General features: G+C 45.7%; 1 protein-coding gene across 2 annotated transcripts in view; it reads right to left on the minus strand.

Annotated features, from left to right (window-relative positions):
* ARHGAP15 (Rho GTPase activating protein 15) overlaps positions 1 to 24,077 on the minus strand; it is an 862,741-nt gene that overhangs the window by 691,873 nt on the left and 146,791 nt on the right. For both annotated transcript variants that reach the window (XM_068245872.1, XM_068245871.1), the window contains one exon: positions 5,769 to 5,853. In XM_068245872.1, the coding sequence (XP_068101973.1) occupies positions 5,769 to 5,853 (85 nt within the window). The remainder of the gene's footprint in view (positions 1 to 5,768; positions 5,854 to 24,077) is intronic.

Genomic DNA, 24,077 nt, shown 5'->3' on the forward strand with positions numbered 1-24,077 from the left:
TATATGTAGTTAAGGGTATATGTGCCCAGTATATGTAGGCAGGGGTATATGTGCCCAGAGTAGGTAGCCAGGGGTATATGCCCAGTATATGTAGGCAGGGGTATATGTGCCCAGAGTAGGTAGCCAGGGGTATGTGCCCAGAGTAGGTAGCCAGGGGAATATGTGCCCAGAGTAGGTAGCCAGGGGTATATGTGCCCTGAGTAGGTAGCCAGGGGTATATGTGCCCAGAGTAGGTAGCCAGGGGTATATGCCCAGTATATGTAGGCAGGGGTATATGTGCCCTGAGTAGGTAGCCAGGGGTATATGTGCCCAGAGTAGGTAGCCAGTGGTATATGCCCAGTATATGTAGGCAGGGGTATATGTGCCAAGAGTAGGTAGCCAGGGGTATATGTGCCCAGAGTAGGTAGCTAGGGGTATATGTGCCCAGAGTAGGTAGCCAGGGGTATATGTGCCCAGAGTAGGTAGCCAGGGGTATATGCCCAGTATATGTAGGCAGGGGTATATGTGCCCAGAGTAGGTAGCCAGGGGTATATGTGCCCAGAGTAGGTAGCCAGGGGTATATGTGCCCAAAGTAGGTAGCCAGGGGTATATGTGCCCAGAGTAGGTAGCCAGGGGTATATATGCCCAGAGTAGGTAGCCAGGGGTATATGTGCCCAGAGTAGGTAGCCAGGGGTATATGTGCCCAGAGTAGGTAGCCAGGGGTATATGTGCCCAGAGTAGGTAGCCAGGGGTATATGTGCCCAGAGTAGGTAGCCAGGGGTATATGTGCCCAGAGTAGGTAGCCAGGGGTATATGCCCAGTATATGTAGGCAGGGGTATATGTGCCCTGAGTAGGTAGCCAGGGGTATATGTGCCCAGAGTAGGTAGCCAGGGGTATATGCCCAGTATATGTAGGCAGGGGTATATGTGCCAAGAGTAGGTAGCCAGGGGTATATGTGCCCAGAGTAGGTAGCCAGGGGTATATGTGCCCAGAGTAGGTAGCCAGGGGTATATGTGCCCAGAGTAGGTAGCCAGGGGTATATGCCCAGTATATGTAGGCAGGGGTATATGCCCAGAGTAGGTAGCAGGGGGTATATGTGCCCAGAGTAGGTAGCAGGGGGTATATGTGCCCAGAGTAGGTAGCCAGGGGTATATGTGCCCAGAGTAGGTAGCCAGGGGTATATGTGCCCAGAGTAGGTAGCCAGGGGTATATGTGCCCAGAGTAGGTAGCCAGGGGTATATGTGCCCAGAGTAGGTAGCCAGGGGTATATGTGCCCAGAGTAGGTAGCCAGGGGTATATGTGCCCAGAGTAGGTAGCCAGGGGTATATGTGCCCAGAGTAGGTAGCCAGGGGTATATGTGCCCAGAGTAGGTAGCCAGGGGTATATGTGCCCAGAGTAGGTAGCCAGGGGTATATGTGCCCAGAGTAGGTAGCCAGGGGTATATGTGCCCAGAGTAGGTAGCCAGGGGTATATATGCCCAGAGTAGGTAGCCAGGGGTATATGTGCCCAGAGTAGGTAGCCAGGGGTATATGTGCCCAGAGTAGGTAGCCAGGGGTATATATGCCCAGAGTAGGTAGCCAGGGGTATATGTGCCCAGAGTAGGTAGCCAGGGGTATATGTGCCCAGAGTAGGTAGCCAGGGGTATATGTGCCCAGAGTAGGTAGCCAGGGGTATATGTGCCCAGAGTAGGTAGCCAGGGATATATGTCCAGTATATGTAGGCAGGGGTATATGTGCCCAGAGTAGGTAGCCAGGTCAGGTGTCCCCCTCCCCAGCAGGAGGGGAGCAGCGCAGAGAAGAGCTGCTCTCCCTTCCTCGGTGTCCCCTCCAATGTCCGGGTGGCTGGCAGCGGCGGGCGGAACTTACCTCCGTCTCGTCGCAGCGCCGGATGGATCTGCCACTACTCTGGTCTGGTCCAGACCAGAGCAGCGGCTGCGCACCCGAACTTCCGCCCGGCGCTGGAGCGAGACGGAGGTGAGTTCCGCCCGCCGCTGCCAGCCAAGAGCCACCCGGACATTGGAGGGGACAGCGAGGGAGGGAGAGAGCACCTAAGGTGAGGGAAGGAGGGGGGATATGGCCCCCCTTCCCCACCGTCCGCACAGCTCTCCCTCTTCTCTGCGCTGCTCCCCTCACCCGCCCAAAAAAAAAAACAAATAAAAAAAAACCCCGCAGCTCAGCCAGGCGGAGGGCGCCCTTGGGGACCAGGCGCCCCGGGGCACTTGTCCTACCCCGACCCCCCCTAGCTCCGCGCCTGTGTCCCAGCTGTCACTTCCCCCTTACTTCCCTTGCCCATCTTAGGTAGCTACAGGTGCCCCTTAGTATTAGGTAGCCAGAAATACCCTTAATATTAAGTAGCTAGAGATGCCCCCAAATATTAGGTAGCTAGAGGTGCCCCTGACTGAAGGGAGATCTCGCCAGTGGAATGCAGATAGCAGGGTGAGTAACCTCTCATTTACACTCTCATCAGGACTCTGCATAGAAAAGGAGGTAAGTAGTTGCTCAGGGAAGGGAGTGAGCCGCCTTTTCATCATCAGGCGTCTGTAGGCAGATATCCGAATATCCGCCCGGATACCCCGGATACTGAGGTCGGATATCCGATTCGGATTCGGATCAGAAAATTTTGAACTCGGATATCCAACCCGGAGTGGATATCTGGGTATCCGGATCCGAATCGGATCCGGATTTTGAAAAGGGGTATTTGAGCAGCACTGCCAGGCAACTAGTATTGCTTAAAAGGAAATAAATATGACAGCCTCCATATTCCTCTTGCTACAGTTGTACTTTAAATCTCAAGTATACAGAAGAGTGAGAATAGAGTAACCAAGGAAGAGAAAACTGAGAAACTATCTATACTTTGTAAGGACTATTCTAATCTCCTTGCAAAGGGCCTTTCATGTTCATTCCACAGAACCAGCAATGACTCAAGTGATGTTCATTTAAACAGAGTCTTGGCTGTGACAACCCGGCCTCCCCCTGCCCTTTTTGTGTCAGTGACAAATAACCAAATATCACTTTCTCTTCCACGTTTGTATTTTCATCTTTTCTTTATTTATTAGAAAGAGATCCGATATGACAGATACTCTTGGCAGCAAGGACTAAAGTGATCTTTGTCACCTGCCAAAAGAGGACATGGCTTATTCCAAGTGACTCCGGCTTGTAAAACCACCTTCTCGGGCAGCCGTCATGCCAATAAGGTATGGCAGGTCCCATCCAGCCTTGGGTAGCCTTCACAATGGGGCTCTGTCAAACGCGTCTCTCTGCGCCGGCCGCGTGATCATCAGCCTCTCATTGACTGGCGCTCCCTTTCCTGTCACGCGGAGGGGTTTGTAAACTTTAACAGCGTTATATTTAAGGCTATGAGAATCCGCAGCAGATTTGTCTGAACAGCTTAGTCGTCACATCTCTGAGAGCGATGATCAATGGCCTTACCTCCGGCACAAAGGAAAGGGGGGGGGGGGAGTACAAAGTGGATTTTGCAGAAGCTTCTAACTCTAGAAATTGCATCAGCTACTGCTGATAGAATCCAAAGAGATGTTCTATAGAGCCATCTTCATGTAAAGGTTTTAACTAGTGAACTAGATGATCGTGATCTGCTAATTATCATTACGCAAAATTTCGCAATTACGGCCATTTGTAATTATGATTTGGATATTCAACTGATCTAGTTATTAGCTTGATTGGTATTAGAATTTTGGTATAGAAGAGCTTTAAAGTGTTGGTGCAGTTATACTTAAGGCAAAAATCTTACCATTTAAAACACATACAAATAAGAAGTATATTTCTCCCAGGGTAAAATGAGCCATACATTACTTTTCTCCTATGTTGCTGTCACTTACAGTAGGTAGTAGAAATCTGACAGAACTGACCGTTTTGGGTTAGTCCATCACGTCATGGGGGATTCTCAGCATGGCCTTTATTCTTTATAAAGACATTCCCTGAAAATGATTTATACAATGGTGCTGGCCAGCCTCCCTGCTCACCGTACACTTCTTTGGCAGTTAGACGGAGCAACTGCCATTTACTAAATGCTTTTAAAAATAAAGAAAACCCTGAGAATCCCCCTATGAGAAGGTGGGCTAGTCCAATATCTGTCGGTAATGACTGATTTCTACATCTTATTGTAAGTGACAGGGACATAGGAAAAAAGTAATTTATGGCTCATTTTACTCTGGGAGAAATGTACTTCTTATGTGTAAGTGTTTTAAATGTTAAGATTTCCGCGACAGTTCCTCTTTAAAGCCAAGGTGAGAAAAGTATGAATGCTGCTGTATTTGTTTCCTTTTAAAACAATGCACATTGCCTGGCTGTGCTGCTGATTATCTGTCTCTAATACTTTTAGCTGGATGCTTGTGTCATGTGTGTGATTCAGACACTGCTGATGCCAGAATGATCATCAGGACCGCCAGGCAACTGGTATTGTTTAATAGGAAACAAATATGGACGCCTCCAAATCTGTCTTGCCTTGGGTTCCTTTTAAAGTGTACCCGAGGTGAACCTAATGTAAAAAAAACAACAACAGATACATACCTAAGAAGAAAGGTGCCTCTGGATCCAACAGAGGCTTACCACATCCTCCTGGTGTTACCATTGGCGCATACACAGGTGTGGCCGTGCCGATGCAACGTTACCGGGCTCATGCATGGTCAGGATCTTTAAGAGGGTCCAGGCAGCTGTAATGGTCTCCAGGAGGACATGGGAAGACTCTGCGGGATCCAGAGATGTCGCTCTTCTTAGGTAAGTATGTGCTTGTTATTTGTTTGGTTTTTTTCCATTAGGTTTGCCTCAGGTTTATTTTAAAGCCCCAGTTCAGACACTTGTGTGGATTCACACAGTTGCAAAGCTTTCTTATGTCTGTGCACAGGGCCAGATTTACCATACGGCACTGTAGGCACATGCCTATAGGCGCCTGAGGATGAAAAGGTGGCTCAATCCCCACCCCAAGTGCCTCCCTCCCTCTTTCCCTATGCAGACCTGATGAGAGCTTAAATGAGAGGTTTCTCACCCTGCTCTCGGCATTCCACAGACGAGAACTCCCTTCAGTCAGGGGCACCTCTACTTAATATTGATGTTCCTCTAGCTACCTAATACTTGGGGGCACATCTGGCTATGTAATACTGAGGGTACCACTGGCTACTTAATACTAAGGGGCACCTGTAATTACCTATGACGGGCAAGGGAAGTAAGGGAGAAGTGACAGCTGGGAAAGCCAGCACACTTGCGGTGGAGTTTGGTGGGGTTTATAGGTTCATGGAGAGTGAAGTCTAAGTTGCCAGGACATCTGTGCCTATAGGCTCCTGTAAGGTAAATCCGGGCCTGTCTGTGCGTAATGTCCTTGATTAGCTGAAGCAATAAATAACTAAAAAAAAAAAAATACAAGGAGACCACTGGCCACTACCAAGTACACTGACTGTCTGTGCTACAGATTGGAATCTTCTCAGACTGATTGAGACTGTGCCTGCATTCTCCTTGTTTGATCAGTGGAGATGATGCAATCATGACACACCCACAAAGCCTGAAAACTGATTCTCTCTCACAGCAGCTTCTGGCAATGATATGATTTTTATCTGCACTCTTTTCACACAAGAGGATAGCCTTTGTACACTACGCTTACTAAGCTATTAGATGGTGTTTTTAAATCTCTGACTGGTGATGGGCATGGAGTGTAGTCTTAAAATGAGACATTTTTGGCATACTGACTACAATAACACTTTAAGTTGTTGTACTACTCACATATAATCATGTTTCCATCTATAAGCCTGTAGGTGGACATAGTAGATACTTTTACTCACCACACTCGCTGTCAGGTCCTTTGCATCCTTGTAAAACTCAAGTGTTTGGTCAGAAAGCACAACATAGGCTGGGGCCCAGTTTTTCCTAAGTATAGAAAAAAAAATGAAACTTTAATGCTTGATACTTGCCAGTTGCTCAAAGTAAACGTGTAGCACAAATACAGGCACACTTATTAGACTGCAGAGGGGCAACATCAGGGGCTTAAGATGTAACTATGCTATTATCCAGATTGCCAACACCTTCCATGAGGAACAGGTCTATATCACCCTGAACTGTAATGCTATCGTCTTGTGCTCCAGACAGAAATCCAAAAGCTGGTTATTATTAGACATTAGATCTGATCTGATTTAAAAGCAAATCTGAAGCGAAAATAAACACATGAGATAATGAATCGCATGTGTAGTATAGTTAAGAAATAGAACATTAGTAGCAAAGAAAAGAGTTTCATATTGTTTTCCAGTACAGGAAGAGTTAAAAACTTGAGTTGCTATCTATGCAAAAAAGTTTCTTAGAGCTGGTCTACCTTGGTAGAACTCAGTCTTGTTTTCTGCAGAGCTTTAAGCCTTAAAGTAGATCCGAGATAAACTTTTACTCATTGCATAATTGTGTTCCTTTCATATAGTTTATAGGGCATTCCTCAAGCCAAATACTTTTCTGTTTTTGTTTTAAAACTCTAATTCCCTATAAACTAAACAAGCCACGCCCACAGCTTTTTCAGAGAGCCTTGGCACTGTAGCAAGGGCTTATGGGAGCTCAGTCTGGGCCGGAGGAGTAGGAGTTTACTAGCCAGAGATTTCAGAGGTAGAGGGGAGGAGGGAGGAGGAAAAGGGACTGAATTTGTCACAGGCTGAGGGCTGGAGATGCTATCAGCTTGCCTGTGTGTAGTGTGACAAAAAGAACATGGCTGCCCTGATTGTATCACAGTAATAAATATATCATAAACTGTTGAAGCTGTTTGCAGCTAGATTTGCTGTGTAAACTATCTAAATTTAAGATAAGATATATAGACAAGTTACTTGTTATAGCTAGTTTTTCATCTCGGATCTGCTTTAAACACTCAAGAAACAACGAGAGACAGCTTAAAGAGAATCTGTATTGTTATAATCGCACAAAAGTAAACATACCAGTGTGTTAGGGGACATCTCCTATTACCCTCTGTCACAATTTCGCCGCTCCCCGCCGCATTAAAAGTGGTTAAAAACAGTTTTAAAAAGTTTGTTTATAAACAAACAAAATGGCCACCAAAACAGGAAGTAGGTTGATGTACAGTATGTCCACACATAGAAAATACATCCATACACAAGCAGGCTGTATACAGCCTTCCTTTTGAATCTCAAGAGATCATTTGTGTGTTTCTTTTCCCCTGCATCTCTCATGCACTGAAGTTTCAGGCTGCTCTTTTCTTCCTGCAAACAGATTTGCCCTTGTCTGTAATTCCTCACTATGTGAAAGCCCAGCCAGCTCAGAGGACGATTTATCCAGCTTGTAAAAGATAAGAGAGAAGAGAGAAGCTGCTCTAATCTAAATAATACACAGGCAGTGTGCATAGAGGGGCCTGGAAGGAGGAGTTCATAGCAGAACCACAACACTGAAGAACTTGGCAGCCTTCCAGACACAGGCTGACAAGTCTGACAAGAGAGAGATAAGTTGATTTATTACAGAGACTGTGATAGTACAAAGTGCTGCAGTAAGCCAGAACACATTAGAATAGCTTTTGGAACTTGTAGGATGATTAAAAACAGGATGCAATTTTTGTTACAGAGTCTCTTTAAGACAAGATTTTACTTTAAAGGGTCATTATTCTGCTTTGTTTAACAGCTTAAAATCCAGATGGCATATGCAAGTCACTTTTTCACCTGAGTTTTCTCCAAGGTGATATTTTCACAACTCCAAAATAAAATGCCTCTTATACCACCAGCAAGCAAACAAATACTCAAAATCATTTTGAGAGTACCTTTTCACCTCCTTTTTGGTACTTTTTCCATTGCAAAGTGCTAAAAAGTTAATTTAAATAAAAGATGAAAGATTATCACCTAGGAGAAAACTCAGGTGAAAAAGTGAATTGCATATGGCCTCTGAGTGGGGATTCTAAATGCAACTGCAACAGACTGATGCAATGTTATAAACAAAGCTATATAAATGAAAATAAAAATGAGACTCTTTCCTTTGCTACTAATGTTCTATTTATTATCTGTACTAAATATACAATTTATTATCTCATAAGTTTGTTTTTGTGACAGATTTGCTTTAATCTGAAGTATTCCCTGTTTACTTGATAAAGGGAGAGGTGAAACTGTCAAAACATTTTAGTAAAATATTGCTAAAAAAAGGTTTTAAATATATTTATATTATTAAAAGGGTCCTTAGATTTTTTTTTATTGTTTTAGTCTAAAGTAGACTGCGAGCATATCACCATTTGTCTATAGTGCTTTGTGAGAATCTGCTTCACTTTCTAAACTCAGCAATATTGTTACTACATTTCAGCAAGTACATAACATACTGTATATAGGTCCATATTGCCGGGAGTGACATTTCCTAACTCTTTAAAGGGAACCTGCAATGAGAGGGATGTGCAAGCTGACATATCGATTTCCTTTTAACTGCTCTGTCACCGCCTCCCGTCAAAAATTGGCGGCCGCAGAATGGCTCCCCCAGGACCACATTACGCCGATTGGCGTTAACCACCCTGGCGCTCTATTTTTTTTTGCGGCGTTCGGCCGCGGGTGGGTTCTTTTAACACATTTTTTTTTATCATGTAGCTAGCATTGTGCTATCTACATGATCCCCCCCTCCCTGTGCCATCCCGCCCACCCCTCCAATCGCCGCCGGCGATCATACCCAACAGGAAATCCCGCTCTGAACGGGATTTCCTGTTAGGGCTTCCCTCGTCGCCATGGCGATGATCGGAATGACGTGATCGTAGTCATGATGTCAGGGGGAGGCCCGATCCACCCCATAGTGCAGCCTGGTAGTGATTGGTCAGGCTACACTGAGGGTTTGGGGGGGGGGCCTCTTTTGCGGCGCGTAGCGGGGGATCGGCGGTGAGCGGCGGTGATCAAATTAAACACGCAGCTAGCAAAGTGCTAGCTGCTTGTTTAAAAAAAATTGTAAAAGAAAGACCCACCAGGGGCTGAGATATCCACCGCGGCGGTAATGGACGAGCTGAGCTCGTCCATACCGCTAAGGTGGTTAAGTCCTGGGGGCGGAGATTAGCAGGAAATGCACGCGCATGCGTGATCTATCCCTGCCGAGACACGGAGTGGAGCTCTGTGATCAGCCTGCCAGCCTGTGAACGCGATCACAGTTATTGGGTCTCGGGGGAGGGAGAAATAAAAAAAAGGCATTTAAAAAAAAAAAATATCAATAAAATTAATAAAAATAAATAAATAAATAAAAATCGCAGCAGCAATCAGATCCCACCAACAAAAAGCTCTGTTGGTGAGCACAAAAAGAGCCAAGATTCATATGGGTGGTAAGTTGTATGCCCGAGCAATCAACTGTTAAAGCTGCAGAGTGCCTAATTGTAAAAAATTGTATGGTCACTAGGGGGGTGTAAACCTGTGGTCCTCAAGTGGTTAAGCAATACCAGTTGCCTGTCTGTCCTGTTAAACTTCCTGTAAGTAGTGTCTTCCATCAGTAGTGTCTGAGTCACAACACCTGGAGCAAGCATGTGGCTAATCTGATGTTGGAAGGAAACATCTGATCTGCATGCTTGTTCAGAGTGTATAGCTAAAAGTATTAGGGGCAGATCAGCAGGACAGCCGAGCAATGTGCATCGTTTAAAAGGAAATACATATGTCAGTCTACATATCCCTTTAACCTCAGGTTCCCTTTAAATTGAACCGAAAGTGAGCGTGATATGGAGGCTGCCCTATTTGTTTCCTTTTAAACTATACCAGTTGCCTGGCAGCCCTGCTGATCTATTTGGCTGCAGTAGAGTTTGAATCATACACCTGCAACAAGCATGCAGCTAATCTTGTCACAGATCTGACAATGATGTCAGAAACGCCTAAACTGCTGCATGCTTGTTCAGGGTCTATGGCTGAAAGTATTAGAGTATAAGAGGTAGCGGCCTCTAACCAGGCAACTGGTATTGCTTAAAAAGGAAATACATATGGCAGCCTCCATATCCCTCTCACCTCAGGTTCCCTTTAAAAAAGCTTTAAAGAGACACTGAAGCAAAAAAAAAAAAATTATGATATAATGAATTGGTTGTGTAGTAGGGGTAATTACTAGAACATCGGAAGCAAAAAAATATTCTCATATTTTTATTTCCGGTTATAATGCCTTTTTTTTTTATAACATTGCATCATTCTCTAATATTTGCAGTTCACACACTACACAGCATTCTACATGTTTTTACAGAACAGGCAGTGAACTTTTGACCTGTCCTGAACTGTTCTCTGCAAAAAAAAAAAAAAAAAAAAACACAATACAGTTGAGATAACCTAATCAGAAGACAGAGCTCTCTGCTACTTTCAAAGTCTTGGAGCTCAATGGCTATTTGCATAGATAACAACTGGAGTTTCTTAACTCTTCCTGTACTAGAAACAATATTAGACTTATGTCTCTGCTCCTAATACTTTATTTATTAGCTGTACTACACAACCAATTCATTACATCATCATATTTTTTTTTCGATTCAGTGTCGATTACGATTTCGCAATTTTTTTTTCAAATTTTCGCATTTACGCTTATAAGTAATAACGATTTGTAAATTTAATTGATTTTGTATAGTGATTCGTAATTTCGCCTAAAATTTTGCGGAATTTTGTGTCAACTTTGGCACCCATATGCGTTAGTGACACCAAAATTGCTACATATGTTAAGGAGAATAGTAGGTATAAGTCAAAAAAGGAATTTTCAAAAAAGACCTTGCAGTTTTTGAGAAAATCGATTTTAAAAATGCAAAGAAAAAATGGTTTTTAATAAAAAAAAAAATGACAGTATAAAAATCATTTTTCTTTACATATTTAAAATCGATTTTCTCAAAAAATACAATGTCTTTTTGAAAAAATATTTTTTTGACTTGTACCCAATATTCTCCTTAGCATATGTATCAATTTTAGTAGCGATAGCATTTATGGGGGCTTTGCTATTAACCGCTAAAGTCGGCATAAAATTATGCGAAATTGCACGAAAATTACCCGAAAAATTAAGTGAAATTATAAAAAACTACTATTACATACAAAATTAATTACGATTTTCCCTGAAATTTCGCATTATGATTACGATGCGTAAATGCAAATTTTGCATATGCAAAATTTTGGCCCGCTGCTGGTTTTCAGGGCAGTAAAACCAACAGGCTGTAATAGTGCACTGCAAGGTAAAGAAGTGACTGGGTCTCCACCTGGATAAATGCAATTGCAGCAACTTTAATATACCGTAGTAGTAAAAACACACAACGTTTCAGCCACAAGGTGGAGGCCCAGTCACTTCTTTACTTTGCTGTGGACTTTGTGCACCCAAGGTGGATCTGGGTGTGGACAGGTTGACTTCCTGGTCTGTAAATTATTTAGCAGTTTGAGGCTCCAGGTCGACATTGTTTCTCCTGTAATAGTGCACTGTCCAAGGTGCTGAAATCCCATCTGCTGCAAAACCTGTATAATTACATTTCTGACCAGTTATGAAGAGGCCGAAGAATGGCAGCTACTGTATTTCTATTGTATGCCACTCCTAACAGTAATAATAACCCTTGCCGCAAAGCCACGATTAGTGACAACAGAGGGAAATGTGGGCGCCCTGAGGCACGCACTATTTATAAACACAATTTGCATAGCAGGAAACCCCGGCACCTGCTATTTTATCGGGTGCCTCTAGACACCCAAATTTCCCTGTATTGCCAATAATCGCTACTTTTTACATTGCTGCTTCAGGGAAAAGGTCTCATCTAATTGGAAGGCAGACCTTACAGGATACCCGAAGTGACATGTGACATGATGAGATAGACATTTGTTTGTACAGTGCCTAGCACACAAATAACTATGCTGTGTTCCTTTTTTTCTTTCTCTGCCTGAAAAAGTTAAATATCAGGTATGTAAGTGGCTGACTCAGTCCTGACTCAGACAGGAAGTGACTACAGTGTGTCCCTCAGTGATAAGAAATTACCCTTTTTTTCTCTTTCTTGCTCTCAGAAGCCATTTTCTGCTGGGTAAGTGTTTTATAGTTGCAATTACTTATCAGTAAGAGTCACACTATAGTTACTTCCTGTCTGAGTCAGGTCTGAGTCAGCTACTTGCATACCTGATATTTAACTCTTTCAGGCAGAGAAAGAAAAAAAGGAACACAACATAATTATTTGTGTGCTAGGCACTGTACATACACATGTCTATCTCATCATGTCACATGTCACTTCAGGTATCCTTTAACCTCCCTGCCGTTATAAAAAATTGCTGCGCACGGCAGGGAGGGTGTTTTTTGGCTTTTTTTTTTTTTTTGTAGCATGTAGCTAGCCTAGCGCTAGCTACATGCTTCCCCCCCTCCCTGCGGCGTCCCCCCGAATGCGCCGATCGCCGCCGGCGCATTAACCCATCCGGAAATCCCGTTCTGAACGGGATTTCCAGGAGGGCTTCCCCCGTCGCCATGGCGACGGGCGCGATGACGTCACCGACGTCATCGACGTCGTGACGTCAGAGGGAGTCCCGAACCACCCCTCGACGCTGCCTGGCACTGATTGGCCAGGCAGCGCACGGGTCTCGGGGGGGGGGGGCACCCTCTGATGCGGCGGGTTGCGGCGAATCGGCGCGGAGCGGCGGCGATCGTAAGTTACACGCAGCTAGCAAAGTGCTAGCTGCGTGTAACAAAAAAAAAATTATGCAAATCGGCCCAGCAGGGCCTGAGGAATCCTCCGCAGCAGGTTACCCCGAGCTGAGCTCGGGATAACCGGCAGGGAGGTTAAAGATCTGCAAACATATGAAATAGGTACAGGAATATATTGGATAATTAAATTAAGTGAGGATTTGCTATTGTTAATTGTGCGCTGGTTTTCTTCAACTACCGAGGACAGTGGATAGAGAGTGTTAAGTATTTTTGACTTCATGCAAAATGATCAAGAGCTCAGCAAAATAGCACTTCTTCCTTCAAAGATGATTTTGATTGGGATTTCATCTCATTCCTGCTATGAATCTAGGAGAATCCAAGTGGGCAAAGTTCCTGGACTTGCCCAAATTGTATAATTATGTCTCTAAGATTCTTCAACCTTGGAATGCAGCAGAGATAGACATAACTGTAAAATGAACCAGCAGTGAGACAAATAAATATAACTTGTGAATACAAGGATAGGGCAAAGAAACAACATCAACGATATAATGGATTGTGACAACAGGAGAAAAGGTGAAAGATGGCTCCTTAGGGGAAATAAATTGAAGACTACTGAAACCAAACAAATAATCTGCAACTGCAACAAGGACATGTCATACTAAGTGTATCTCAATTATTACACAAGTATAGACTGTATATATCAACATGATACAATGGCAAAACCAAACAAAAGTCGCTACATGGAAAACTAGCCTTGGGCTTAATCGCTGATATCTTCAATACGTTAGGACTTTTTGCCACTGTTAAGCTGTAAATATTGCAAATATTAGCATATAACACTACTGTATTTCAGCTTGCTTACTTTTTGTGTGGGTGTATAACACAAGCATTCCACAGTGATTCTTACTGAAACTTTCAGATAGGAGTGGCAATATTTTCTGCCAGTGAATGGATTAGTGCAGATGTTACAATGAACCAAAATGGCTCATGCTCTGTGCAGGTGGTCATTAGTCGTCCGAAAAAGTGGACGTTTTTGTGCAGTCTCTATTTTAGAGACTGTTGGCAATCTGTTGATTGAGTTTATAACCGCCACTGTGAGTTACCCAGAGAAAGGCAATCCAGGTTAATCTGTACAGCGGAGTGCTATTGCTATGGTTGAGAAAAAAAAAAACACTCAGTGACCATTTGTAAATTTTTAGATGGCTGCCAATTGAAATGAAAAGGTAATTCTTAGTAACTTTAATGCAATGATATATTTATGCGGCACTTACACTTGTGTGTGACAATTGACAGTGGCATTTCCCCTTAAGGCTTATTACAAGAAATGTATTTGTTTAACTATTTCATATTTTGGAATGGGAAGGGGGGGGGGGGGTGTATTGGCTCCACAGGATATCTATGAGACTCCCATGGTGCTTTGTGATTTTTATATGAAATCTGGAGATCCTATGAAAAGGTAAAGGGCCACAGTAATAAGCACTAATTTGTAGATCTAAAACACACACACGCACGCACGCACGCACGCACGCACACACACACACACACACACACACACACACCATAACTAGAGATGCCCGAACGGTTTGGCTGCAATCTTATTTCTGCAAACATCGCTGGTTCGCGTCCGCGTTGAATTGCAAACTTTTATGCGAGTTCGACCCGTCCCTATACTACCTCATTGGGCTAAACTTTGACCCTCTACATCACAGCCAGCAGACACATGGCAGCCAATCAGGCTGCACTTCCTCCTGGAGGCTCCCCCCCTTATATAAGGCAGCAGCGTCAGCCATGTTCTCACTCTGTGTGCTCACTGTGCTGCTGTTTTAGTAAGAGAAGGGAGATACATTGGGGAGATAGGGAAAGCGATCGTTAGGAGCAGGGTTGGACTGGGACACTAAGGGCCCACCAAGGAAGTTTCAGCCTGGGGCCCACCCCCCTCCCCCCCATCCCCTCTCTCCCCCCCCTCCCCATTTTGGGCTCAAATACACATGTACTCTAGAAATTTTGCATGACTTTATGGTAGGAAATAAATTGTGAGCACTTCTGAGGACAGTCTCCAACAGCGATATGTCCACATGCGGCGCGCGTAGCAAAAATAAATGGGTGTCACCACGCACTGGAACATCGGCGTGGCCATGATGAGTCATGGGCAGAAAAAACCCAAAATATAACACAAAATAAGTAGTGGTGTTATACACAGAGATTAGGTCTGACCAGATACATTTTAGATAAAATAATCAAGTAGTTGATCAATCAGGTTGGCGGCAGATACCCCCACAAAATGCAATCAGGTTGGTGGCAGATACCCCAACAAAATGCAATCTGATTGGCGGCAGACAGTGCTGGGCCGAAATTACGCATGAGCGTAATTACGCATCGTAATTCAATGTAAATTTACGCGTAAGCGCTACGCGTAACTTATAGTCTTAAGCGTAATTATTTACGCGTAAGCAGTTAAGTGGTATCGTAATTACGCTGTCTACCGTAATTTCTAGGTATGCGTAATTTTACGAAGGCTTACGCGTAATTTTACGCGTAATTACTAACGTAAAAACTCCCCTTTTCTAAGAGTAGCCAATCAGTCAACATCCTAAGCACATTACACAAATCTGATTTATTAAATTTCACACACTTCGCAGACCTTAAACAAGACCACCTAAAATATAACTTTTAATTTTATTACATTAAAAAACTTTGTTTCAATCTAATGTTCATGATCAAATTCACATAAACCTAGTTGGGTAGTTTAAGGACAAAAGAGTGTAGGTTAAGGAAGACTAATTAAATATATAGTCAAACCTTATCTATCACAATACTAGGCACTGAAGTATTGTATGCTGAGTAACTTCTACATAGAAAAAACCCTCCACCTAACCGACATGTTTCGGCTCCTTAAAAGAGAGCCATCGTCAGGGCTATAATAATAAAGTGCTTAGGGTGCAAAGTGCATAGTCAAAAGTATACACAGCTATCTACAAGTGCATAATCATGAAAGCAAAAAATGGGAGCTGTGCTCCCTAGCAAGGTCAGCAAACATCCTAAGCAACCAATAGTATCTTCTCCCGCCCTTCAGTATATAAGCGTACGTTTTGACGCATACTAATGATGTGTACGCAATAGCTGTCACATTGACGGCCATTGCGTACACATCGTCCGTATGCGTAAAAAAATACGCATTAATGGGTATTACGGCACTACGCGTAACATCGTAGTGTAAGTGCCTACATTAAGGTATCCTTACGCGTAACTGCATAAGTTAACGCGTAATTACAGTGATGAACCGTAGATAATTTCCTACGCCATAACCGTAATTGCGTAATGCATAATAGCGTAAAATTACGCGTAATGATCCGTAAGCGTATATTTTTCAATTACGACCAGCACTGGCGGCAGATACCCCCACAAAATGCAATCTGGCTGGCGGCAGATACCCCCACAAAATGCAATCTGGCTGGCGGCAGATACCCCAACAAAATGCAATCTGGCTGACGGAAGATACCCCCACAAAATGCAATCTGGCTGGCAGCAGATACCCCCACAAAATGCAATCTGGCTGGCGGCAGATAACCGCCACAAAATGCAATCTGGCTGGCGGCAGATAACCCCACAAAATTCAATCTGGCTGGCGGCAGATAACCACATAAAATGAAATCTGGCTCGCGGCAGATAACCCCACAAAATGCAATCTGGCTGACGCTGATACCCCCACAAAGGCAGGTCCAAGTTAGTGGGGCCCCCCAGAGCTGAGGAGGGGGGCACAGCGCAGGAAGGGGGGGAAATTGTGCACAGAGCAGAGAGGAGGGGGGGAAGCCTCCCCTCCTCCCTCACCTAGGGGCCCCCCCTTCCGCGCTCCCCTACCCCCTGCAAAATTGCAGCCAGCCAGCGGCAGCAGCGAGGAATCACTTACTGGCATGCTCAGAGGAGAGATAGCACTGCATGCCGCTGGGCTGGTCTCCATCTCCTGTACACTGACCAATCACGCTCTCGCAGTACTTCCTGTGAGAACGTGATTGGCCAGTGCAGAAGACAGAGACCAGTCCAGCGGCACCCAGCGCTATCGCTCCTCTGAGCATGCCGATTCCTCGCTGCTGCCACTGGCTATTTTGGAGGGAGGGGGAGCGCGGAAGGGGGGGGGCCTAGGTGAAGGAGAGGGGGAGGGGGGAGTGGCTGGGTCTGGGGCAAGGTGCAGGCTGGAAATGAGTGCAGGGTGCTAGCTGGGTCTGAGTGCAGGGTGGCTAGGGCAAAGTGCAGGCTGGGTCTGAGTGCAGGGTGGCTGGGTCTAAGTGCAGGATGGACTGGGGGCAGGGTGGGTCTGGGGGCAGGGTGGGTCTGGGGGCAGGTTGGCTGGGTCTGGGGACAGGGTGGATGGGTCTAAATGCAGGATGGGTCTGGGGGCAGGGTGGGTCTGGGGGCAGGCTGGCTGGGTCTGGGTTCAGGGTGGATGGGTCTGGGGGCAGGGTGGATGGGTCTGGGTGCAGGGTGGCTGGGTCTGGGCAGGGGCGTATCTTGGTAATATAGAGCCTATGGCAAACTCTGAAATTGCCCCAGTCCTCTCTTAAACCTTTGCCTTGCTTCCATTTGTTACGGTTGCTTGTGTTTTTGGGCTAAGGATATTGCTGAAGTTACTTTACTTTTTTGGAAATATCTCTTCTTATTCACTCTCTGTCCTCTTTTCTAACACTAACCCAAGTGGGCCTACATGTTCCCCAGTTAACATAATTAATCTGATTTGAGGTATGAGTCATGGGAGGCATGGCAGGGCAGCACATGAAGCACGCATGGCGCCCATGGTACTGCGGTGCCCATGGCACAAGCCATGCTTGCACCCCTCTAAATACGCCTTTGGGTCTGGGTTCAGGGTGGCTAGGGCAGGGTTGCTGGGGCAGGGTGAAGCCTGGGTATGGAGGCAGGGTGGCTGTGGTTGAGTGCAGACTGGCTGGGTGGTTGGGGTTTTGGGGGGGGGGGTGCAGACCAGGGCAGGGTGCAGGATGGCTGGAGCTGGGTCTGGGAGCAGGCTGGGTCTGGGGGCAGGGTGGCTAGGGCTGGGTGCAGGCTGGTTATGGGTGCAGGGTGGCTGGGGAATGGTGCAAGCTTGGTATGGGTGCTTGTTGGCTGGGAGCAGGCTGGGTCTTGGGGGGGCAGGGGCACGGTGCAGGCTAGGTATGGGTGCAGGCTGGCTGGGGCTGGTTCTGGGTGGCTGGGGCAGGGTGGGTAAGGTGCAGGCTGGCTGGGGCTGGTTCTGGGTGACTAGGGCAGGCTGGGTAAGGTGCAAGGTGGCTATGGGACTGGTTCTGGGTGCAGGCTGGCTGGAGCAGGGTGGGTAAGGGTGGGTAAGGTGTAGGCGGGCTGAGTGGCTGGGACAGGGTGGGTAAGGTGCAGGCTGGGGCAGGGTGGGTAAGATGCAGGCTGGCTGGGGCTGGTTCTGGCTGGCTGGGGCTGGGTGGGTAAGGTGCAGGCTGGCTGTAGCTGGGTGGCTGGGGCAGGGTGGATAAGGTGCAGGCTGGCTGGGGCAGGGTGGGTAAGGTGCAGGCAGGCTGGGGAAGAGTGGGTAAGGTGCAGGGTGGCTAAGGGGCTGGGTGGGTAAGGTGCAGGCTGGCTGGGTGGCTGGGGCAGGGTGGGTAAGGTGCAGGCTGGCTGGGGCTGGGTGGCTGGGGCAGGGTAGGTAAGGTGCAGGCTGGCTGGGGCTGGGTGGCTGGGGCAGGATGGATAAGGTGCAGGCTGGCTGGGGCAGGGTGGGTAAGGTGCAGGCTGGCTGGGGAAGAGTGGGTAAGGTGCAGGGTGGCTAAGGGGCTGGGTGGGTAAGGTGCAGGCTGGCTGTGGCAGGGTGGCTGGGGCAGGGTGGGTAAGGTGCAGGCTGGCTGGGGCTGGGTGGCTGGGGCAGAGTGGGTAAGGTGCAGGCTGGCTGGGGCTGGGTGGCCCGGGGCAGGATGGATAAGGTGCAGGCTGGCTGGGGCAGGTTGGGTAAGGTGCAGGCTGGCTGGGTGCCATGATAGCAGACCTCAGATCAGCAGAGACAAGTGTAACATCAGCCTCCCTCCCTCCTTGCAGAGTGCAAGTGGAGCGTTAAGTATGAGAAGACTCACCGGGACCTGAGATGTTAGTGATGAGCGCTTCTCTCCCCACAGCACTCCTAGCGTCATCTCCTAGGCAACAGCATGTCTCCTTACTGTGACGCGCTGCCGCCTGTAAATGCAGGCGCGTCACAGTAAGGAGACACGCTGTTACCTAGGAGATGACGCTAGGAGCGCTGCAGGGAGAGAAGCGGTCATCGCTGGCATGTCGGATTCCGGTGAGTCTTAACACTAATACTTAACGCTCCGCTCGCACTCTGTAGGGAGGGAGGGAGGGAAGGGCACTAGTGAGCTGCCTCTCATGATGGTCCCGCCGGTAGGCACGTGCCTTGTGTGCCTAAGGGTAAATCCGGCCCTGCTAAGCCCTTTGTTACTCCAATGGAATAAGGATGAGGAATGGAAATGGATTTAATCTAGGCAACACTGTGAAACAAAGAAAGCCATGAGAAAGCCCTGAATGCTTAGAGAGGACAGTACACTGCACTTTAGTGTAGCAGAGCAAATAATAATAATACAGTGGCGTAGTGGTTAGAGCTCTCGCCTTGCAGTGCTGGGTCCCCAGTTTGAATCCCAGCCAGGTCAACATCTACAAGGAGTTTGTATGTTCTCCCCATGTCTGCGTGGGTTTCATCTGGGCACTCCAGTTTCTTCCCACATCCCAAAAACATACAAATAAGTTAATTGGCTTCCCCCTAAATTGGCCCCAGACTATGATACATACACTACACAGTCAGACATATGACTATGGTAGGGAGTAGATTATGAGCCCCTCTGTGGGACAGTTAGTGACAACACAATATATACTGCGCAATATGTTGGCGCTATATAAATACTTAAAAATCACAAGAAAATTGTTCTTTCTACCAATGCTTTCTGATTTTTTTTAATAAAAAAATATAACCTTAAAAGACCTTAGAATCTACTTCAGCTTTTTAGGAGATAACCTAATGCTGCAAATAACAATAAAACAATATTAGACGTAGTAGTAATAATAATCATCATTGCCAACATCAAAATAATGATAATAATGTAATATAGTGCAATGGTGCAACATAAATAAATGGTACCTAATATAATAACAATAACTCAAAGATCATTTGCCTTCTCTATCTGAATTTTTATAGAAACAAAATATGGAAATTTACACTCTAAAAAAAAATTCCCTTCATCCCTTTATAAGATTATCTAAATACGGCGCATAATAATTATCAGTCAGTATCTGACTGCGGCCTCGCTATATAAAGCCGGAAATAAAAACCGCTTTGAGGCTAAAAATGTCTGTTTAATTCGGCCCTTAGTAGTCTTATGAAATCATTTGTTTCAGGTATTTTATCTTACTGCCCTCTGTGATGAGGGTCAGACCCTCGCCTGCCCGACTCAGGAACGAATATAGAGCCCAAATGACACCATTTGCATTACTTAGCATAATGACATGGAGTCAATTTATGACCCGGCATTATGATATCAAAAATATTATGTCATTGCATCTAATAGTGTGAAATTGAGTCATTATGCAAACATTATGCAAATCGCCTCCCTTTTTTGTGCCTGTTAAATACAACCTTTGATAGATCAGTCCCAAGGTAGGCTGTCTGTTTCCTGTACTGAGCGCACATTTTAAGCAGGCGCCCTGGTTTTATATAAGCCACGAAATAAAGAATACACACACACCGCATCATTTTTAGACATATTCTATAGATATTTGATTTTAATTCAATATACCTGTCTGAATATATCTTAAACGATGCACAGCCAACGCAGTTTTCTGTATTAGATTTTTTAACTGCTACATTCCTGCGTGTATGCTCTGAGTTATGGTGTCAAAGAGGCAAAAACTGAAAACAAAGACATATAATACTAATATAAGTGGAATGTAGTCAGTAAACGTAGGGAAAATTTACAGGTAAATTATTGTTATAAACATTAAAAATTACAGTTTAATTTTTTAACCTCTTGAGGACCGCAGTGTTAAACCCCCATAAAGACTTTTTTGCTTAAAAAGGGCCACTGCAGCTTTAAGGCCTCACTGCAGGGCCGCACAACACAGCACACAAGTGACCCCCCCTTTTCTTCCCACCAACAGAGCTCTCTGTTGGTGGGGTCTGATCGCTCCCCCAGTGTTTGTTTTTTTTTTTTTTCATAAATATTTTTTATATTTATTTTTAAATACATTTTCTTTCTTTTTACTACAAACCTGCCCTCCCTCCACCCGCCAGCCCATCACTGTGATCAGCTGTCATAGGCTTCAGCCTATGACAGCCGATCATCTCTGATCCCCTGGAGTGGACAGCCGTGTCATACGTCTGCCCCCAGTGCAGTGCTGCTGTAGATCGCAGCGCTGTACAAGCTAACTAGATGGTGGTTTTGCCGTCTAACAGTCTCCGATGGGAGGCTGAAGGCGGAGCTCCGCCTACCTAGCGGAGATGCGCGCGCAACAAAATGCGCAATCTCCTGCAAAGCGAGCCCCAAGGACTTTAAGGCGTTAGTCGGTCCTGGGGCTGCCACCGTGGCTACGCCTATCGGCATGACGCGGTCGGCAAGCAGTTATAAAGGGCAAACAGCACATGTAAATTTTACTGGGTATTATGCAAACTATGTATGTGTAACTTGTGTTACACTCAAAACCCGTACATTGCTTGTTTACCATGCGTTGCGCTATTTGCAACTGCACATGTAAATTTTTCTGATAGTTTGTGAATACACCCCACTATATTTATAGTTGTATAACATTAAAGAAAACCTGTGGCGTAGGTATGGTTATGCCGCCGGTCAGATGGGCGCAGGGCGAGCCAAATGAAGGCTCATCCTGTTGCCGCTGAAATTCCCGGCAGCATTAAAAATGATTCCCCCTCCGAGTCATAGCAACTTGTAGAGAGAAGTAATTTGGGGTTCAAATTACCCTTGTGCGGGGCGTGCATTAAAGGAATACTGGTGTAGCGGTGCTCAGCTCAGGCTCCACACGGCCGACGCTGAACACTTTAACCACTTGTTTCGAACCTGGGAGGTTTGCAAGGCAAGCAAATAGATATTTACGTTGGAAGGGGAAGCCTCTGGATCCTGGAGTAGCTTCTCCTATCCTTCTCCATTGGCTCAATCTTGCTCTGAAACGCCCCGAGAGCAGCTGTACTGCACCTGTGCAAAACCATGGACCCACTTGAGCCCCGGTGGACAAGGCCAAGCCCAGTCGGTGCATCGCAGCCATAGACAGCTCACGCATGCACCCAATTGGGCTCAGCTTTTACCGAAAGAAAGGCAAGTGGGTCTGTGCTAGTGCGCATGTATGAGATTTTTCAGGGGTTCCAGCACTGGACTGAGATGGTAGAGAAGGATGGGGAAGTATCTCTAGGGGCACTTTTTTTTTCTCTACAGGTACACTTTAAGTGAACATATTACTAAACGTTTGTTCATCTGTTATCTGCTGTATTTCCATGCAAATATTGAAGAATTAACACCTTGGAAAAAAATGTGAGTTAGTCACTCTGATTCTGCTTCTTCTGTTGTCAATATGCAATTGGAATTTAAGAAGAATTGTAATATACTCACAAGTGTGGGTTGACGCCCCAATCAACAACTATATGTGGAAATGGGGAAATTATCTTGCCCCACTCAGGCTAAAGGGGCCCATACACTTAACGATTTTCACGCCGATATACAGCAGATTCATTCACTGTGATCGAATCCACTGTGAAATCGTTGCGCAAACGCTGACCAAACTATCGATTTCCGTCCGAAATCGATCGTTCCCGTCAATCTGTGCGTGCGGTAGATTTCACTCGATCGCCGGCGGGTTGGGAGTGTGTCGATAGCGGTGTTCGAATGTCCGACGACCGACGCAATACAGCGGCAATACATTACCTGTTCCGCCGGCGCGTGTCCGCGATGTCACTTTTCCACGCTGGGCTCCGGCTGGCTTCACTTACTTCCTGTCCCGACAGCAAGTTTAAACAGTACAGCGCCCTCTACTGCTTAAACTTCCCCCGACAGGAAGTAAAGTGAAGCTGGAGCCCTGGAGCCCAGAGCGGAGAAGAGACAGCGGAGACGGGGGGACTCGCGCCGGCTGGATCAGGTAATGTATGCGGGGGGGGGGGGGGGGCGGCGGCAGCTCCACAGATCGTGAATCGGTTTCATAGTGAAATCGATTCAAAATCTGTTTGCAGTGTAGGCAGCCAATAGATCCCTCTTTGATCAGATTCCATCTGGTGGCAATCGACCAGTGTATGGCAGCCTTAAGATGTCGTTCTCCGTAGAAGAGAAAGGGTAGTAACACCCATCCACCGGGTGAATGTTCAAGTACCTTTTGAAAATACAGAGGCGCCAGTAAAGTATACGATGTCTTAAGGTACTTTAAAACCCAGCATTTCTTCTTTGCTCTAAAAGATTATTTAAAGTATATAATATACTACCACAATGTTTTTTGAGCAGAACAGCATTAAAGGGGTTAAAACACAGGATTTACTTTTTCAATAGAATGATCCCTCCTGGGAGATCCGCATCCAAACTGGTGATAATGACATTATCTTGTGTTTACTTAGTAGTAGCAGAGAGGAATGTAAACATTACCTGACTGTGTGCAGAAACTTTTTCTAATGTGCCCAGAACTGATACACTCCTCAGAAATCATTACTGGGTACATTACAATATAAATACACCAGTTATGAATAAAATGCAATGGCAGCTTTCAGAGCAAATAAAACTGTACTTTGGGAACTTGCAATTTCTAAATGAATAATAATACTTATGCACTAAATCAAATATGATAACTGTATGGGATATAAAAAGTAGGAAAACACATTTGTATTGAATATTATGTCAGAGTTTAATACCGCTTTAAGAACAGTTTAAATAATAAAGGGGGGGGGGGGGGGGGGGGTGTACTGATGGACGTACTGTACCTCCCCACGGATGACATGACAGTAATGTATCACAAAAGATATAATGTTTATTCTTACTCCCCCAAATAAATATTTTGGAGCAAGAAATAAACATTGTATCTTTAAGGGCCCGTTTCCACTATAGCGTTGCGGAATCGCCGGCGAATCACCGCAGGCAAATCGCATGCGGGTGCGATTCCGCATGCGTTTTTTGCCGCGATTTCGCATGCGATTTCGCATAGGTAAGGCTGTATGGGAATTTAACCATGTCACTGCCTGTGTAAATTAACATTAATACCTATGCAAAATCGCATGCGAATTCGCGGCAAAAAACGCATGGGGAAAACGCATGCGATTTCCCTATTAAATACATTGCGTGCGATTCGCCTGCATTCCACACGCAGGCGAATTCTGAGGGCCCTACCATGCAGATTTTTTCTGCACAGAAAAACGTGCGGGGAAACGCACAAGTGGAAACAGTCCCATCCACTTGTACTGACTGTGCGAATCCGCATGTGGGCAACGCATGCGGATTCGCGATAGTGGAAACGGGGCCTTATGATGCATTACTGTTGTGTCAACTTTGGGAAGGTAAGTCCACCAGCTC

This window comes from Hyperolius riggenbachi, chromosome 7, assembly GCF_040937935.1.
Source record: "Hyperolius riggenbachi isolate aHypRig1 chromosome 7, aHypRig1.pri, whole genome shotgun sequence".
Classification (NCBI taxonomy): domain Eukaryota; kingdom Metazoa; phylum Chordata; class Amphibia; order Anura; family Hyperoliidae; genus Hyperolius; species Hyperolius riggenbachi.